Source organism: Barbus barbus (assembly GCF_936440315.1).
Source record: "Barbus barbus genome assembly, chromosome: 35".
Taxonomy (NCBI): domain Eukaryota; kingdom Metazoa; phylum Chordata; class Actinopteri; order Cypriniformes; family Cyprinidae; genus Barbus; species Barbus barbus.
In genome coordinates, this window is record NC_136763.1 from 14,516,655 (window position 1) to 14,537,367 (window position 20,713).

Below are 20,713 nucleotides of genomic sequence, written 5' to 3' on the forward strand. Positions count from 1 at the left end.
CAGCCAGTGACATTTAAAGCGCGCAGCTGATTCAGTGCGCGCGTCACACTCTCGCCGCTAGCGCTTCAATTTAGTTTGTATTCTGACCACATACAACTCTTAGCCGAAAGACATGGCGTCCGTCACTTTAGGACAGCACCCTGCTCAACACCACCTCGACTCGGATCAGCAACTATTCCACAAACTGAAGTCGAGCGACAGGAAGAAATTCACGCGTAAATGGTCGCTGGACAAGATTATAACGCGAAACAGAGCGAATGATATGGACAGCGGGAGAGCCGCAGTCTCAGCATCGCTCGCGTTATTCAATCACGAGCCGCCTTCAGCATCACACAGCCGTGGCGGCTCACCACGTTCTAATATGGACGGACAGATTGTGGACATGGACCGAGAGAACGGGAACAATAATAACGGGATATTTCGCAGACACAGTGCCGGGAGCCGGAGAAGCTCGGCGAAGGACACGGCAAAGATCCATGCGTCTTCATCCCCACAAGAAGTTCGCAATCCCTCGGCGCGGTCGAACTTCAGCTGCCCGACAGACGAACTGGAAGGACTGGCGATCGACAAGCTGACACAGGCAAGGTCAGGAGTAGTGAAGATGCGAAGCGAGCCTCTCAGGAGGGAGGCATGGTCAATCTTCAACCAGAGAGACCCTAGGGTGAAGGCAGAGAGGGGAGAGGGCCACATCTTCATCTCCAGACGGCTGAGCCAGGACTGGTGCGACGCCTGCAACCGCCAGATCAGCAGCGCTGCGCTAAAGTGTCAAAGTAAGGGACCGCTGTATCTCCTCTCCTCACCTGACCTTAGATCAACAGAGGGATAGATGAACAGGCGGAAGATTAGGGAAGTCTGAGAGAAGCATGGATAGAAAGAAGGCTGGATGAATGCAGTATGGATGGATGAATTGTAATGATGGAAACAGATGAAGGACTGGATAAATGTGCAAATACTGATAGATAGATAGATAGATAGATAGATAGATAGATAGATAGATAGATAGATAGATAGATAGATGGAATGAATAGTTGGAGGAAGGGAGTGCAACAGATAGATAGACAGAGGGATGGATGAAAACAGATAGATAGATGTAGAGTGGATGGATGCATTAACAAATGATTGGCAGGGTAGAAAGATAAAAATAGATTTATAGTTTGGGTTTAATAATGGATGGACAAACGGATGCAGGATTAAATGGGTGCATATTAGAAGGGTTAGAGGAATGATAGATGAATGAATTGATGGATGGACAAATGGATTGAGAGATAGATAAGTGGAGGGGTGGATGGATGAATTAATAGATTAATGTAGGGGGATGCATGGACATGTGGTCCAAGGATAAACAGTTGAATGGATGGATAAATAATGAACCGATGAATAGATGGATAGATTGAAATATAGTTGAATGGATTGATGGACAGATACAGATGAATAAATGGTTGGTTGGTTGGTTGGATGGATGGATGGACTTAAAGGTAGACAGATAAATCGTTATGTTCATTTGTTGAATGTTTTCAGCATACATAAAAGACTCTAAACTTAAAGCGTTGATACTGTAAGTGTTTAAATTGTGAGGAAGAGGCAAAAATCTCTTCAAAAAACTGTTCAGCATTCTTTTGAAACCAAAACCATGAGATGGCTAGAAAAGAAAGAAAAAGGAGTTGATAGAAGAGAGCTACATTGAGGAATGCCCATATACATACGTGTTTATAAAGTACACAAGTGTTTGTTTTGTTCTGCTGAAAGGGTTGTTTGTGCGGCTCCAGTGAGGAACTTCCAATAGTGTATGCTTGATCAAGATGAAGCATGCTGATACATGTGGAGGGTTTATGGAGGATGAGGGGGAAGTTCCCAGCAGAGGTCATTGTTTGTTTTTCTGTTTCGTTATTTGTCATGTTTGATTAGTTGTATATGAAGGGGAAGGGGGATATCTGACGACCCCCTCCAGATCCCTGGGGATTCCTAAATGAAGTACTGTCACCCACAGAGGTCTCTGATTGTCTGGAGATAGGAGTAAGGTACACTTGCCTTTTAAATAAATAAAGTAAGAATCTGAAGTTGGATCCAATAAGCCTGTTTGAGTTTAGAGGTACTTACTCCCTCTCTTTGCATGCTTTTCCTCTGCTCTGGTATTGCTGTTGCTGCACTCCACTGTCCCATTATGCGTTTCAGCTAATTAATATACTTTTAAAGGGCTGGTATAACAAAACCTTCTGTTATATATAAAATTTCCTTGGACAGATTTGTAAAAGAGAACCAAAATCAATTTCCATTTAATTTTTGCTTACAGATATAGAAATAGATCTGTGAATGATGTAGAATAGAAGGATGTTATAGCTTCAAAAAAAAGCTCCACTAACAGTCTGTTTGAGAGATTAAATCCATACAGTGCTAGAATGTCCTACCGTGATCTGAAATGAATGAGTTTACCTCAATGCACCCTGAGAACATAAGGTTCAGCCTGTGTGTTTGTGTTTAGTTTTGTGTGTGTGCACACATGGTGTTATCTGTTTGCTCGTGTATATGTGTGTGCATGTGTATAGCGTTGCTGAGTTAGCAGTGTGTCAGCAGTTCTCTTTTGGAAAAGGTACTGCAGCGAACGGCTTCATAAGAGGCAGACAGCGAAATTGCAGGGGTTTATGGAGTGTGTCATTTAGAAGTTGGGGATGATTCTAGGATTATACATTTAACCCCAATGACTGTTCTGCCCTTCCAGTGCAGTGAAAAGTCAAATTTGGGTGTATCTTTAACCCTCCCTTACTCCTTTCTTCATTATTTTTCTTTATAAATAGTCCCTTTAAAGTCATAGGTCCCCTAAAAACAAAAAATGCCTTTCTTTCTAGTATTTTTTCACCATACAATAAAAGCCAGTGGGTCCATTGTATTGATTTAAAATAGCTGAAACATTCTTCAAAATAGGCTATCTTATTTTGTGTTTTGCATAAGAAAGTCACACAGGTTTGGAACAATATGAGGGTGTAATTTATAGCAGAATTGGACTTAAAGGAACAGTATAGCCCGTCAAGCAGAATGTTTTGTCTCTCCCATACTGAGCAATGAAAGTGTGTTTGCAGAAGCTCCTTATCACATTTCAGAGAGTTCCACTATTTTCATTGAAACCGCAGGAGTTTTAAACACGTGTTCCTCTTTCTCCTTAACCTTAATTATAAATGCCAGGGTTGGGTGTAATTTTTCCTGGTAGTTTTGTTGTGGTTTGTCACTAAGAATCAGAATGGGATACACTTATAAATTATAATAAATTTAGCCATTTTCAGTTCATGGGGGTTTTGTGTAGCATTCTAAGGTCATGTCCTAATATGCCTTCACCATAAGCACTGGTTTCTTTTCCCCTGGAATGTTGAGATGCCCCTAGTAGAGTTATTGCTCATGAACAGAAGTCACTCATAGGTAAAGCACAACATTGTAGTTTGTAATTGTTGCTTTTTTTGTTTAGAAGTGTCTTGGAGCATGCTGGGAAATTGTGTATTTAAGAGGTTGCGATGGTGCAGACGGGCTAAAGATGGAGCATCTTGACTACTACAGATCACCATTTTAGTGCACACAGCCCGTAATTATACACACTGAATGAAAGAGGCAGTCAGAGAACATCAGTGGTTACGTTCGCCTATAAACAGTTCCTTTGTGCTCATACTCTCTCCCAAAGGAAAGAAAAATCACAAATGAGGTCTCTTTAATGAATCAATTGTTTCTCTTAGATAACAATACAGTTCATAAGAGAACAAATGGAGACTTTTGCTAAAGTCAGCTGATTCTCAGATGTTTTCCTTAATGAAAAAAGGAATTTATAGTGTTCTTCAGAAAAAGAAAGTCATTATTGACTATAATGACTATAAACTGTCCCTTTAATAGTCTCTGAATAGTGTCAGAGTCTTGCACTTCCCTCTGAATAGTGTCAGAGTCTTGCCAAGAAACCAAAATACAAAAATATACAATAAGAAATTACATTGAAATATGACTTCAAACATTTCTCATCAGATTCTTCCTAGATTATTTGATCTGTCGTATTCAGTATACATTTGTATTTTTATTTATATATATATATATATATATATATATACACTATAAAAAGTAGTAACAATTGTTGCTAAGGGAGCTATTTCTATCAGATCTAAAATTTCAGTTTTGTTTTTTTTAAGTTAATTTCATGTTGTTTAATAATTTTGGACCAATCTGCATACCTTTTAGGATAGAATCACTTAATTTAGATATTACCACATTTTTTAGCTTTTTTCCCAGTATGTCCTCTTACCCTATATAAACAATAGTCCATTTAAAATTCAAGGAATTTTTATGAGAAACATATCTGGAATCTCTATGAAATTTCCTGAGCGATAAAAGAATATCCTTTGAACAATAAAATGTTCCTCTAAGGCAGCTCTTTCTTGTTCAGTCAACATACACTGTCAAAACCTGAAACCTCTCATTAGTTTTCGATTGCCCAAATGCATGGCTAAACGGATTGTAAAAGGCATGCTCCATTGTGTTTAGTACTGCCATTATAAAGATCTGTTTCTGAATTATATTCCCTTTATATGACGGATAAGTGTTAGGCTGAGTCACAGCAGGTTTAAACAAGGTCTCAAGGTTTAGTCAAGGAGAATTATTGAGTTCTCCTCAGGTAGCCTCCACCTCTCTACTAGTGTGACTCAGAGTTACTGAGTGTCTTAAAAAGCGTCCCTCACTGCATGGGCCTGTCTCAAAGGATCAGTCTTACCTGCTCTCTCCCTCTCCTTCAGTCTGGCTTTATTTGTCTAATCTGGCTGGGTTTTTGGCAACCTCCCCCACCCAATTCAGTACATATCCATCTGCAATGGAGGGACGATGCCTGTCTGTCTTTGAGTTTAATCCATGCTGGAGTAAAACTGTTTTTAGCCATATTGCAGATGGATTATAGCTTATGGATGCCAGTCAGACATCGGATTGATTTTTAATTAAAAGTTTCAGACACACTGTAATACTAGAAAGAGGAATGTTTTCTTTTTGGCCTTGATTAGGTAAAGGGATGCTGCTGGGTAGGTGTAATGTGTTGTTTATACTTTCTAACCTTTGGAAGCTCTGGATACAGCCGTAAACTTACAAAAAAATATATATATTTATAATATTTATACTTACAGCGTATTAGGACAGAAATATGAGATGTCTGCGTTATACTTGGCTGCCTGTTCTTTCAACTGAAATGGAAACATTTATAGCTTTTACATTCCATTCTTTCTTTTTTTTCAGTTAAACAAGATGTGAACATTTGTAAATCAAGTTGGCTGCTTCCCCAATTCTCAATTTTGCAAACTAAATCAAACGCCTGGCGCAAGTCTGACTGGGTGCACCACAAAAACCCACTGAAAACGTGTTATTCATGTTTTAGTGGTTATGTGTGCACAGAGTTATGCTTGTTGAAACACACGGTTAAACAGCAGAAGCTTTGTCTACTTTCTCAATGCAACATTCACCTCAAGCGACAGATGTACTGGGCCCGTTAAAACATCACTTCCTGTTTAAGTACTGTGACACAGTATTCACAGGTTGGATAGGCAGCTAGTCATGAAGGCTTCATTGGTTGATATTAGTATCTGGCAGTCAGTTTGTGTTAGAGGTGTAGAGTGGGCTGTGTTTCATGCGTGTGTGAAGTAAAGATGTGTTAATGAGGTCTGTGATGGGGTGTACGGGGCAGTTATTGCTGAACAGGAGGAGTGAGTACGCAAAAGTATGACAGAACCGTTGGGAGTTATCTCAAGCTATAATTAGGCTGCCCTTGGCTACTTCTCTCTATACCTCTATCTCTCTCAGACTCACTTTCTCTTTTGGGAGTCCTGGGGTGAGGACAGCAGGAAATGTGCCACCCTATCTATTATAGTCAAAAGAAGTCAAATGCAAAACATGCATTGTTTGCTATTTGTTCTAGGTTTTGGCTAAACGCTGGGGTATTATTTGGTTAAATGGGGCAAGTTTTGCTTTATAAATGTAAATCAGTTGTTTCATGATGCAGATGAGATGTATTGAGGTATATTATTCAAGCATTAGCTCATTAAACCTTTACAATAACCAAACCTCTCAATCTATAAATTGGAATATGAGGTGCATTTATGAGCTATTATATCATTAAAATACATTTATTTTTTAATAATCCAACCGTTGAGTCTCTAAATTGGAATATGAGATGCATTAATATACTTGTTGATATATTAGATCAATAATATGATATATTTTATGATAACCAAACCTCTAAGTTGAAATACATGTTGCATTATTGAGCTAATTCGATTGTATTTTGGGAAAATCCAAACTCTAAACCTCTACATTTGAATATGAGGTGCATTAATGAGCTTGGTGATGATTAATATGCTTTTATTTATGCATCATCAAAGTTCGGAATCTCTAAATTGAAATATAAGGTGCATTATTTAGGTATTAGCTAATTCATATGAATTTAATTTGGCATTATCAAACCTCTGAATCTCTAATTTGGAAGATCACTAATATGCATTAATTTCTGGAAAATCTAACATCTGAATGTCTGAATTAAAAAATGTGCACATGAGTGCAAGGTGATTTATTGAGGTTATCAAGTTGTAGGAAAACCTTCATTGATGTTGTAATAGTTGTTGTTGAGAGAAATGGAGCAAGACACTGCTCCAAATTCTCTTTATTTATAGATATACACGAGAGGGAATGAGGAAGGCGAGGAGTGGAGGGCTAATGTGTTCAGAACTTGAGACGTCCTTCAGGACAACAGGTTTCTCCAAGCGTGGGACTGTATTCTCACACAGGAAGTGGCACGATGGCACAGAGTGACAGCAGAGAGGCATAGAGGGAGGAAGAGAGAGAGATTGACGGATCGATTGAGATGGAGGGAGAGGAAAAAGAGAGTAGGAGGCAGGAGAGCAGTGCGGCTGTGCCTTTAAGGATTCAGTGAAAAACATGCTGCAGAGAGCAGGATGAGTGGGTGCAGTCTGAGCTGGTACAAGTTCTGCACTGCGTGAGAAAAACAGGAGCACGGACGCAGAGAGACAAGAACAGGATAGAGAGTACCACCAGTCAGCGGTGGGGGTGATTGTGTCAGAGGGTAGGGGTGCAGGGTGGCAGAAAGGCAGGGAGGAGGGGGGGCGTTCAGTGCACAACACAAAACCGAGCGCAGCCCTGCGATGGTGGACACACAGGAGCGACTGGCGCAGGGAGCCCACACCACGACGCAACGGAGCCGCAGTCGCCCAGCCCCAACCGGGACGGTGGCCGCTCACGGACTGGCACCTGGAGCGGGACGCAGTGGTGGCATTGGGGTCATGGCCGCCACAGGCCGCAGATAGCGGCGGTCATGCTGCCAGAGATGAGGACGGAGGAGGTGGTGGCCAGCGCCTGCTTCGGACAGGTCTCCAAGCGCCTGGGACGCTTCTTCCGCCGCCTGCCCAAGTCCCGCTCCTGGTCCGAGGGCCTCCGCATGTTGCGGCGCTCCAGCAGTAGCGGGACTCTCATGCTATCAGGTAACTTGAGTTCGAGAGAGGAGAAATATGTGGACAGGGGCTGAGATAGAATGAGGTTTGGGTTAGTAAGTCAATTTGAGACTCGACCTTAATGTACTTGTATCCTCTGTGACTAGACCTGTCCAATTAGGCTTCACAGAGCTCCGCAGTGGCTTTCACCTTCCTTAAATAGCCTTGTTCTGTTCTTGTTGCCGCATCACGTTCTCGTTCTCCTTTCCTGCTCTCTTGGTCTCTTTCTTTCCCTCTGGGTTTCCTTTTCTCTCTCATGTTGTATCTACTGTTGTCCATTCATGTGTTGAATAGACATTGATCTGTAACTCGACCGCTAAAAGCTTCTGTGGTTCTGGAACATGCCAGTAAACCAAGCAGACAGAGTGCAATGCACATGCATGGAGTCAGGATAATTCTTCATTGTGCTAGAGCCTCTGTTTCAACACTCGATTTTCCTGATCCTAAATTTACATTGTCTAAACAAAATGACAAATTTGCTCAAGTGTGGTGGGTGATTGCCAGGGGGGTTGGGATGATATTTAGGGTGTTCTTGGTGATTTCTTGGGTGTTGCTTACAAAGTAACAGAATAACAAACCACCCAGTTTGAGGTATCATTCATGTAGCACATTGATATAAGTACTGAAGTTTAATACTTGGGAGTATTGGCTTCCCCTAAAAAGCACCACTTATTAATATTCGTATTAAGTTTGTCTGTGTTACATTGTGTTTGTGGAATCCAATTGACCCAATGTATCATATCATATGGATTTCAAGTTAGACGTGCAGGCATCAGTGGATGAATTTGATCTCAGTGCTGTTTTTGGCAAAATGGCGTTTTGATCAGAAGCCAAGGGAGTTGAAATTGAATTTCCCATTGATCTAGACCGGAATGTCTCTTTGAGTAGATGGAGACTGGGGTACAGTACACCAGCCTAATGAATAAAAAGTGAACTGCTTTAGTGCAAGTTAACTTCCCTTCTGTTCACTTAGTATCATACTTGAATAAAAAGAAAGCTACACTTTGTTTCTTGAAGTTTCAGAGATTGACAGATTCACGTGTGATGAATCAAGGTGATGGCCTGTGTGCTTAAGTTTTCATAATAGTGCTCTTTTATTGACATGGACATGTAGCCTATTGTAACATTTAAAGTGTCAATGCAGAACCACAGACTGAGTGCTCTGATAATGGCGTCACATCTGGCTCTTAACTCCCAGTAGACTTCACTTTCTAAGTCATGGCCAATCCAATTAGCACTAAAGCTGTTTGGCAAATATGAGCCTTTTTAGTCTCAAAAATGCTTATGAGTTGACGAGTGCATGAGATGACGGCAGCACTTTTCTCACCCTTTCTGCTTCATGATGACGTTAGCCATGAGCTCTCACACACACTGACACACTGCTGTGGATGACACACGCTGAGTGAGACAGAAATCAGCAGCGGGCGGTGTGAATTTTATATGTCATGAAGTAAATAACCAACTTCTCAAGCAGGATTTAAAGGGACAGTTCACCCAAATTTACTTACCCTCAAGCCATCCTAGGTGTATATGACTTTCTTCTTTCAGACGAATACAATCGGAGTTATATTAAAAATTTCCTGGCTCCTCCAAGCTTTATTATGGCAGTGAATAGTGGTCGAGATTTTGAAGAAGAATAAAGTGCATCCATCCATCAAAGAAAGTGCTCCACACGGCTCCAGAGATTAATAAAGACCTTCTGAAGTGAATCAATGCATCTGTGTAAGAAGAATATCCATATTTATATATATAAACCAGCTAGAAGTTTTAAATATGGATATTCTTCATAAACAGACACATCACTTAGCTTCAGAAGGCCTAAAATTGCAGCATAACCTATTTCATATAAACCTACTAAATACTAAATAACCTGTGGTTGGTCCCTTTACTCATTTAGTCAGCTGCTTTTTTTCTTTTTAAGTAATTGTTCTTGGCCAGAATGAGCTGCAGTATAAACATGGCCAAAAGACCTTAGTCTAATGAGCCATTATGTCTACACTTAACATAACTATATGTGACTGAACTATAGAAGTATTCTGTCAGCTCAAATTGACACTGAATCTTTGCATGTGAGGTTGATTGTGAAAGCTTGGCTGTGAAATGCTGACAAGACCCTAAACAAACCTGTCTGTATTCAGACTTTGTCAGCATCTGTGTTCAAAATAAACACTAGACACACAAACACACACTTCTTTGTTATTTGTCAGTAGCGATCCACCCTTCACAATTGCTTTCAATTTCAATTTCAATTGACAATTTCCCACCCCCAGTGTTCTGCAATCAGGCTCAAGTTGACATTCTCTGTGAATAAACTAGCTGTACATGTGGGGCTGTTTCTGTGGCATGTGCTCAGGACCGCAGAGACCTGACCAGTGCAGCTTATTAAATCCATTAGATTGGATTTTAGTGCACTTTCAGCATCTTCAGGGCTATTTCTATTCATTATGTTTTAATAGGGTATAAACAAAGAGTGCCAGACATTGTTTTGCTGTGGGTGAAATTCCTCCCTGGATATCAACAGTTTTATTTTTTCTTGCAGTATTCTAATAAGAACAAGAACTAAAAGAACATTTTGATACATGTTGAATTTTTAAAGAAAAAAAAACAAAATATTCAATCATAAAATACATATATTTAACATAAACATATATTTATTTTTCTTGACAAATTCTATTTCCAACATAATTTTTGTCATAATTTGTTTGATTGTACTTTTTTACAATATGTACAAGTGTTGAGATGGGGTGAAAAAAGAAACTTTTCAGTCACTTTTCTTCTGTTTTGGGTTGCTCGTGTTTTTCCAGCGACTACAGTAAATGTGGGGGTGTCTACATGGAAAATAAAGAAACAAGGAAGCTGTGGAGGAAGGGAATAAAATGAGGCATGAAAGAGAAACCGAGAAAAAGAAAGAGAGGAATGCTGTAAGAATAAAGAGAGGAAGACTCAAAGTTTGTAGTTTGTGAATGTCATGTGAATGAAAGGTTCATATGTTTACAATGTATTTCAGCCTTGGTATGAATATGAGTATGGGTGTAAATGGGATGAACAACCGCGTCTGTGAGAGGATGGATAGATGGATGTAGTGATGTGAAGGGAGTGAGAAGGGAATTTTAGTCACTGCCAGGTGGATAAACTCAGTCTAACGAGTGTCTAAAAAGTGATTTGACTTCTTTCACTCACATCAGAGTAATCAATAGTTTAGCAAATAGGAATGTAGACACAGTAACAGATGCAGATACATTATTAACATATACTATTTTAAAGACTGTGCATGCCCATGTCCCCAATTTTTAAAACTTATAGTTTAAGAACATACTTTATAATTTTGTGATGCATAAATACACTTATTATGGTTAGCATTTTTAACAACTGATACAATTTTCTCATTTATTTGGATAAAATACACTGAGAAAAAAATGGTACAGGATTAACAATTTTCCCTCAAAAAAATGGATAAAAAATTCACGAATAATTACAAAGAAACTGCAAATAACATTGAATTAAACTTTGTGAAGCAGAAAGACTGAAATAGTACTCTTTTTTTTTTTTTTACAGTACACTGTAGTATTGTATTTTAATATTGGTATCACCATATATTTGTATACAGCCAAAATGTTAAAAATAATTATCTTGATTATCAGTGTTGGCCCTAATTTTAATATCAGTGCATTTCAGTTAGTAAATTATTGCAGAATTGCACACAACTTAATCTGAGATTTGGACAAAATTCCACCTGGAAAGAAAGGTCAGATTTTGTCTTAAGACAGAAGAGATCTGTTCAGTTTAAATGCAGACTAAATACTCACCAATTACCCAGAACTATTATCCAAAGGGTTGTCTGTGAATGGTGAAGTATGTCTATGCTTGCTCAATATAATATAATACAGCTACACGTTTTAAAACACTACACACTCATCAGGCCTCTAATAAAGATCAGTCATTGTATGGGAGTCTAAAGGTTCTATACTTTAGCACATTTGTTGCTGTTTGAATGGACCAGTGTTTTTTAGTCAAACTGCTGCTGTGTTTGTGTCTCTTCATTGGAGTTTTTGTGTCTGTTTCTAATTTAGAAACATTATTTTAGGTTTAAATTACAGGGTTCAGTTAGATAGGTTCCACTGGGACCAGGTTGTTGGAATATGATACTATGTTGTGTGTGAATAGAGCAGTGCAGTGATGACTTTTTTGTATGCCACCACACTGGTTCCCTCTACAAAAATCCAAATGAGGTAATGAAGCTTCACTTTTGTTATGAAGGGCATGCTTGAATCATGGGGAAAGATGGACAGCAGGGTTATAGGGTCAGGTTGTCTGACTTGGCAGAGTGAAAGCGCGTTTAGAAAGAAAGTTTAGCGCATTTGCCGTTGCTAGGAAACGCTTATTTTGTTTACTGTGTTGAGAGGTGCTGAAATCGCGTTTGGTCTCGTACTGTATCGTGTATCTTGTCAGTGTGTGCACTTGCTTGGCCATTTTTAGTTGATAAACAGGAAAGTGGGTCCAGCTGAATTGAAATGGTGATTTGTTGGAGTGGTATAAAAAAGGTTATTATACCGCGGCAGTCGTCGTGTGAAGCCGTCTTAGTGTGAAGACCGAAGAGTGTAAAGACCATCAACTCTACCGTGCGACTGCACCGGGCAGGGGCACCGGCAAGGGATAGAAGTATCGCTTTTTATTTTATTTTTTTCATTTATATGTTTATTATTGAAATATTGTTATATGCATGTGTCAATTTTATTTAATTTCTTTATTTTCTTAAATATGTGGGTATATAGTATTTATAGAGTTGTAACTTTTAGTTTTAGTTACTTTTTCTTATTTGTAAGTCGCTTTGGACAAAAGCATCTGCTAAATGACATAAGTAAGAAAGAAAAGGCAGAAAATGCTGCTGACCGATGCAGAATCTGAGAAACCGAGCATAAATGAGGTTGTAGGAGGGAACTATGACTCCTGAGGTTGAAAAATGCTGATGTATAGAAGAGAAGGAGAGATCAGAAATGTCAGAAGGAAGTAGGAGGTGAGAACGTGCGTGAGAGGGACAAAAAGGCATCAGTGTTCTCGTTCCCTCTATAAACTCCCCCTTACATTCCTATCAGAGGGGAGTTTGGCACACTTTTCCAGCTAAACAACCAAAATGTTTCTACTGATCAGCAGACATGGTTAACTCCAAGAGGAAGTGACTGTGTTCTATAGGGAAGTGATGTTTTAAAGGGACAGGCCCAGAGATGCGTCTTTGACCTCTCGTACTGAGGAAATTCCACACATGGCCAAATAAACATTGTATTTAATGTGACAAGGACAAGAGTTTGACCTCTGTCTCCAGCACTCCTGTTTTATAGCAGCACTGCAGCATTTCCAGGTTATGTAAACTATGCTGCAATGCTCTATCCATGGGGTTTCTCTAGCAATGACCCCAGCGTTACTCGAGAACACGAGTGTGACCGCTCTGTTCGTAAGGCTTTGCAGCTAAACAAATACTCTGTTTCATGTGCCTCTGGGAAAATATATGGAGTGTTTATTCGATTTTTCTCCACACGAGTGTGTTTGACAAATATATTGTGCATGGATTTTTATTTTTATTTTTTCCTGGACGACTCTAGGCATGTTTATACTTCTTGTAAACTGGTTACATGGATTCCAGTACAAAAAGCTATAGTCTCTATGTTTTAGTTTATTTTTTATTAACAGTGCACATACCATTTGCGCGTCTTCAATTTTTATGTATTTAGTGTTTTTTGTTTTATTTATATTTAGTTAGTGATTTTTTTTCTTTAAAATTCATTATCGCACTGTTCATATTTTGCGACCCCCCCCCCCCATTTAAGCATGTTTTAATTGAAATTGTTTAAATATTGTCATGATGCAAATTTTTCTCCCTTGAAAACACAAAACAAAAAAATACACTTGAATGTACATCAATGTAAAAAAGTGATAAAACTGCATTCAAAAAGTATAGAAACACTAAAGCATGAAAGAATCAAAATACAATAAAAATCAATACTGTACATTATTTAATTTAACAAATAATTAGAATAAATATTTTTTAATTACATGTTATCTGTCTGATTTGTGCATGTCAGTTTCAGCAGCTGTTACTACGAAAACCTTTTATAGGCTAATTTTGTAAGTGTTTCCAGACTAAATGAATGGTGGTTTAAATAATACTCACTTGAGAAACAGAATTAACTAATCTGAAAATTTATTGAGTTTAATAGATTTTTGAGGACGTCTTGTTTGGGAGTGATTTTACATTCCAGACAGATGGATGGTACCTGCTAGTAATATTCCGTCTGGTCCATTATGGGTGAATCATGCATATTGTATAATCCTCCACACTGAGAGCACGTACAAAGACGTGTTATATCTCTTTGCAGTTCTTCTGTCTGTAACCCCAGAAGGTGATGGTCCGAGATTAGCGGTTGGCGACACTCTCCTCAGATTAATCAGGTTTAGGGGGTTCAGACCGCTCTGCAGTAAGGACATGTGATGATGGAGGGGAGCATATGTGAGCACACAGTTTGAAGGATCAAAACATGGGCTCTGGGAGCATCCTGTGGCACTAATTACCTCGACTAAAGAGTTTCAAAGAAGATTTGTCTGTTGTAAACCTCCAATCTTGTTTGGGACATTTAGATTTGGCTGGAGTAGACTATAAACTGATACTATTGAAATCAAAGTGTTTTGATGATTGAACACCTTTAAAGTCTTTAACCCATATTTTTATTAGGTTCATTCTATGCAACAGATGCATACATAGTGTGAATCTTCCAGTAAAATTGTGTATTATTTTAAACACTTCTATATAATACTTTTAGTTATGAATAAATCACAATTTCAAGCTAATGTCAGTACTTAGAAGGATAACAGGAATTATGTTAATGGGGTTGAAAGTTGTCTTGTTTAATTTGACATTAAAAACGCCTTGAGCATAATCTCATGAAACTACAAGATGCTTTAAAAAGACTATTTAAAGCTGAAGTTTCTTTTTGATCATCAGTTGTTTACTGGTCAAATATTAAGAAGGTTGACAACATTGTCTCACAAGTGATTAAAATAACTCGTCCTTGAAGTGTTGTCTTCTTGAAAAGATGACAATGTCATTATGGCATTTTTTAAAATGTATATAAAAGTTTATTAAAAGCACAACTTCTTTTTAATAATACTTCTATAGGACTAATTGTGAATTCACAGCTTGAGAAAATAATTAACTTTATATTTTACATATATTTAGGAGTAAAATCATTTTCCAAAATTAGTTTTTTACATTTGACCATTGACCATTTTTTTTTAGGGTTCTGTCATTTATAATTGACTTTGTCCCATTAGGGTAAATAATTTTTGCCAAATTGTTTGAAACACACAATCAAATGCTGTTTTACTATCTGAATAGAAGTGAAAAGGTCTTACTGTTTCAAAAAACATTGAGAATCTTTATGAACATTCAAGTTTTTCTTGTGCTGCTATTTTTGATATGGAACTCACATGTGAAAATGTCTAAAACTTGACACAAATTCGGATGCAATTTCACTGCCTGAAAACCATGTCTCTCAATGTTAACATTGTGTTTCATCTTGGAATTTTAAATCGATTATTGTAGCACAAGTGAAAGTCAACAAGACTCTTTTTATTCTAAATTGTGAAGCCATCATTGGAGCATCGCTGCCCGTCAGAATACTAATGCCAGTAGACATTGGCATCTTTCCTGACCTCTGGTTGTTGTATGGATCACATGGCATACAATAATGTACCCAAATGCCTGACTTCCACAACAACCTGTTCTTCATCACTGCCCTCACCCTCATTGCTTCTGTCCTCCTTGGTCTTCAACAACTTCTTTTATTTCTACAACCTGATTTTCTGATGCACTCCTATCACTATCATCAATACTTTCTGAAATAAGTATAGATTTGTCTCTCCATCTTTCAAAAAACTTACAAAAAATGAACCTAAAACACATGCATAAAGGCTGTTATACTGCCCACCAATGCTGGTCAATAGAGCCAGCTACACCAAATATGCAACCCATAATAGGACTTTGTCAGTTATGCATAACGCTCAGATTGTTTGGTCTCTGAGTTATTGTTTTTATAAAAGTGCATTAAAAAACTTGAGAAAACACATTTGGATGTACAATTAATTTTTTATAACTTGAATTTATATGCATTTTCTAGTCTAAAATGAGCTCACTATGGAGCCTTGAGAGCATGTGACCTAACATGTGCTAATGCCTTCTTTACTACTTTGTTACCAAAAGTGTGAAGCACATGGTAGGCTACATACATTTTAATTTTACTGGTTGAAGGGGATGCCATTTGACATCACTAAAATAATATTTTGTTGCCTGAACATTAATATTGTACTTTAAATGCAATTTTCTTAGTGTCATTTATAAATGACGATATATCATAGAGGGTTAAAATAAATAATTTATTCAATCTTTTAGTAATACATTGTTAAATCAAATCTAAAAAAAAGATTCTAGCTTTTATATTTTAACCAGTCTGTAAAAAAAAAAACAAATCAGATTTTTGGCTACATTGTAAAAGTCCATTCTTGAAGTAATTTTTTTACACATGTAAAGAAAGGCACCCATTTTGCAGGATGATGACCCATGGCACCTGACTGCCCTGCACGTGTCAGGTTTTTCATTTAATAGTCATTGCTGCGTTAAGTTATCAGGGTGTTGCATTAAAGCACACTGCTGATATCAGGTTGAGGTTGAAGGTGAGAGTCAGAACCGGACGGAAGCCTCACCTCCTCCCATAATGCATTTCCTGACCCTGAGTCATTCTGTTTGGTTTGGACACTCTTTCTCATAGTCGCGCTCAACACTCCCCTGAAGATTTATATTTTGCCGGTGTTGTGGCGACAGACCATCGAAAGTGACATCCATTTTCCATGTGACTTATCTGTGTTGTGTAGAGGCTCTTAGCATTCGCAATCTTCTTTCAGAGGGATCTGCACCTCCCTGCTCTTCCACAATGACAGTAGCAATGTGTTTGGCACTGATAATCAATCAGCATTCACTGTTGACATCTGTCACTCCCGCTGTGTGTAGAGACCGATACCTCAGTCATTTTGTTATCATGTGATTGCAAAAACAACAAGCCATTTCTATGCCATTATCACTAAAGCACTTTGTGTTGTTGGCCACAGACTATTTATAGAATATATATGACACTGCAGCCTCACTGCAGGACACCATGTCGTGTAAAATCACAGTCAGCCTGTGCTGGAGAATATCCAGTGGTGCAGTGTCGTTTCCTTGGTTACTGTGTGGCTCAGAGTGCTTTTGAGCTATTGAATTTACTCCCTGCGCTGGTCTGACGTCTTTTTATTATCTCTCTTATGATGCTAATGGGAATTTTAGGATGATGAGGGCAGCTTGCATCAGCTTTTTTATAAAATATGCTACTTTCCAAAGCAAATATGTGGAAAAAGTTCACTGGATGAGCAATTATGGGAGGAAAAAATGAACCCCAGTGTCAATGAAACGTTTCTTGGCAAAAATTAAACAGCAGTTGTCTGTTCCAGCCCTTTAATAACCTTATTTCATTGGCCTCCGTTAATCTTTGAAGTTGTTGGCACAGTGGCTCCATCTAGCGATTGATTTTTGAAAAGCCTGATTGTTACCCTATTGAGAATATTTTATATTTTTAAGTAACATATAAATATATATTATATGATATATAATATTATATTTTCTTTTAAATTATTTTTATATTATATGCATTTAGCAGTTGCTTTTTTATTAAAATTTTAGTATATTTTAATTCTATTTATATATTTTATTCAAATAAAATTAAGTATTTGTATTATTTTATTATTCTAATAATTAATAAATAAATGATTTTTAAATATCATTATTATTATTATTACATTATTACATTCTTATATAGGCATTTATTTATTTGATTTTTTATTATTAAAATGCATCTCTTAAGAAATAATAAAGTGTAATAGAAAAGGATTCACTCATCTAATTATTGTTAAGTCACTCTTCCTCCTGTGCAAACGGAGCAGTATTTTATATGCAACATCCACTAGATGGCACCACACACAACAACTATGTCAAAAAGCAATATTATCCATCTGCAGTACCGGAGGCCGCACTTTCAGGACCGCATTTCTAGGACCCTAGTTTTTTTGTCACAGCGCCACCTACCGAGTCGGAAAACTACAGTCCCAGGGACGCATTTCCAGGACCCAAGTTTTGGGGGGCCGAAAGTGCCACCAAGGCAGTATTTCCACCCAGTTTTAACTAGAATTTTAGAGTTTTTTTTTTTTTATTGTAAGTTTTATTACACCCAAATACTACTTTCTTTATTGCAATTAAACCTGGTTCCTAGGAATGTTGAGTAATTATTGGGTCCAAGTGTAATATAATAACTCAAGTAAAATAAACAAGGAATCATGGTGTTGTCTTTTCAGTCACTAAATCAACCACATTTTCAAGTACAGAGGGAAGACACAAGGATGATTTAAGATGTGTTTTTTTGTAAAATAATATATTACAACAGTTGAACTTGAACACGCACAAAAACTAATTTGTTCATGACGTGAACCACATAGAAAGAACTTCATGGACAGTGTCTTCACTGACTCCTAAGAGAGAGAAGTGAATGAAATAAGGAACATTTAGTTGAACATGCTCTACTCTCTAATTTTAAATTTCATATTTAAAATATCTTAGAGCGCACACACATATATGATACAGTCTACTCTTACCTGTGATGATAATCAGGACCAGAGAGGAAGGCCTGCTCAGCATCCTGTAGAGACAAATTCTGAAGCTCAGCCAGGCCATATATGATGGCCTATCAAAAGAAAATTGTTAATTGAAATATACACAGGTCTGTACATAAATAGCATTCGGTATAATATACAGTAGGGTTTGAAAGGACAGAAACATGCACAATACATTATATTGTTATGCATACCTCTGGAAATAGAACACCACAGATTAACTGCACTTCATCTGTGAAACAAAGCAGAACTGCAGAACGGGCAGTGAAACTCCTTGCAGCATGTAGTGCTTTCACAACGAATGTGCTACAGTTTATTGTGCTGTCAATAAGTCAACAGTTTCTTTAAATGAATGTGCTAACAATTACTTTTACGCATTAGAGGCTAATATATGATGGCATTCAATTGAGCAAATCACGATCACTTCGACTACGTTAACTTTCCAATGAAATGCATCACAATTGTTTTTAATGTTAAACAAATAAAAATTTATTCACATTTGATACTCACACTCTGATTGTCATCCATCTTCACTGGTCCTCTAATTCGGTAGGTGGCGTTGTCACTAAAAACCTATAGGGTCCTAGAAATGCGGTCCTAGGACTGCGTTCCTGAAAATGCAGCCTCCGGTTTTGCAGGCAGATGCTACTCTCAAATAGCGCAATTGATTAGATTAGATTCAACTTTATTGTCATTTATGCAGAGTACAAGTACAGAGCTAATGAAATGCAGTGATGTCAATGTAATAACGGTTACAGCTGCTAGTTGGCACTGAGTAAAAGAAATAAGGTCTTCTGAGTTTTATAAACATCTATCTTGGGGTCAAGTCAGTTGAATGAATAGGGCACTGTTTTAACCAAGCATATGACTGAATTCCTTCTTATAATTAATGTTTATGTGGAGGACAGACCAGACATTCTGTCTAATGGAAATGAGACACTGTCACTGTTCGTTCTGAAGCATCTTTGCTGTCTCTAGTTTGTGGAGTGCATGTGTCTGAGACAGATGTCCACAACATGCAGATTGTCAATTTATCATCACCAGCTCCAGTCGATTTTCTCCAAGGCTTCTGCTCTCATGCTGACACAGACATTTACAGTAAATAAAACACATGACCCAGTCCTCCTCCAACTCTTTCAAGCCTTTTTCTTTTAAAGGAGCTGGAAGAGCGTTGGCAGCCCTCATTGGCTCTCTAAACTGTGCTGCTTGTCTGTGCGCGTCATGGCTGTTAGTGACTGTATGTGTCCTGTTTGTCTCTGGCCTCCAGACTGCAGCTACACATGTCATTTGGAGTGTCAGGGGCTTGTTCAGCTGGACTGCAACCAACTAGACCAGCCGACGGAGGATGTGTCTACCCCCACTCCACAGAGGCCCAGTGCCAAAGACCCTCAGGAGACGGTAAGTTCTCTCACTTAGTCATTATTGCTGTATTCACAGAATAAAAGGAAGCCCCTCACTATAGAGAAACACAAGGAGACAGAACCGATAGAGACTGTTCATCCCATCTGGTGGACCAAAAATGGGTCACAGGCCTGTTTTATTTGGGTCACGGATAGTACTGTATGTTATCATACATAGTTAGAAAAGCTAAATAAATTGACTTTACTGCTTCCAAACCCATAAGACCTTCGTTCATCTTCGGAACACAAATGAAGATATTTTTTATGGAATCCGAGAGCTTTCTAACCCTGCATAGACAGCAATGGAACTACCACATTCAAGGTCCAAATGGGTAGTAAGGACATTGTTAAAATAATCCGTGTGAAATCAGAGTTTCAACTTTTATTTTATGAAGCTACAAGAATACTTCTTGTGCACAAGTTAAACTGCTACCTTTCTGGGCCTTGAACGTGGCAGTTCCGTTGCTTTCTATGGGAGGGTCAGAGAGCTCTCGGATTTCACCAGAAATATCTTCATTTGTGTTCCGAAGGTGAACAAAGGTCTTACAGGTTTGGAAAGACATGAGGGTGGGTAGTTATTAACAGAATTTAGATTTTTGGGGGGGTGAACTATCCCTTTAAATTCTTATTTTAAACTCTGTCTCACAATTACTTTATTTATTGTTTGCTATAAAGCAAAACAGGCTTCCATATTGATGGTATCATAAAACAGTAAAATTGCGGTACTTTGACATATACCATGGTACTAAGTTGTTGCCATATTCCTTTGCCATGCTGTTTTATAAGTACTATATGTATTTTAAAAAATGTAGTACTACAGTAGTATATTTAAAAAATTTAAAAATAAAAACTAACATATTGGACTATATTTTGTAGTACTATATTGAAACTTTTGTGATGCGGCATACTTTTTGGTACTTTTTTTTTTGTAAGTGAAGCATGCAGAGAGCTTTCCAAATTTAGAAAGAGAGCATAAAATTGCAGTGATATGCAATGGATGAAGCGGAACCTGAATCTGATCCACCCTGGGTTGCTTGGCTGGGACACATTAGCACATGCTTAACT

At 38.0% G+C, this 20,713-nt stretch overlaps 1 protein-coding gene across 1 annotated transcript in view; it reads left to right on the forward strand.

The window, feature by feature from the left end:
• The first annotated feature begins 45 nt into the window (after positions 1 to 45).
• The window catches only part of LOC306854887 (ras association domain-containing protein 5-like), a 44,395-nt gene continuing 23,727 nt past the window's right edge, over positions 46 to 20,713 (forward strand). Inside the window, exons 1-2 of the mRNA XM_079393185.1 lie at positions 46 to 770; positions 19,516 to 19,646. Coding sequence (XP_079249311.1) covers positions 113 to 770; positions 19,516 to 19,646 — 789 coding nt within the window. The 5' untranslated portion in view covers positions 46 to 112. The remainder of the gene's footprint in view (positions 771 to 19,515; positions 19,647 to 20,713) is intronic.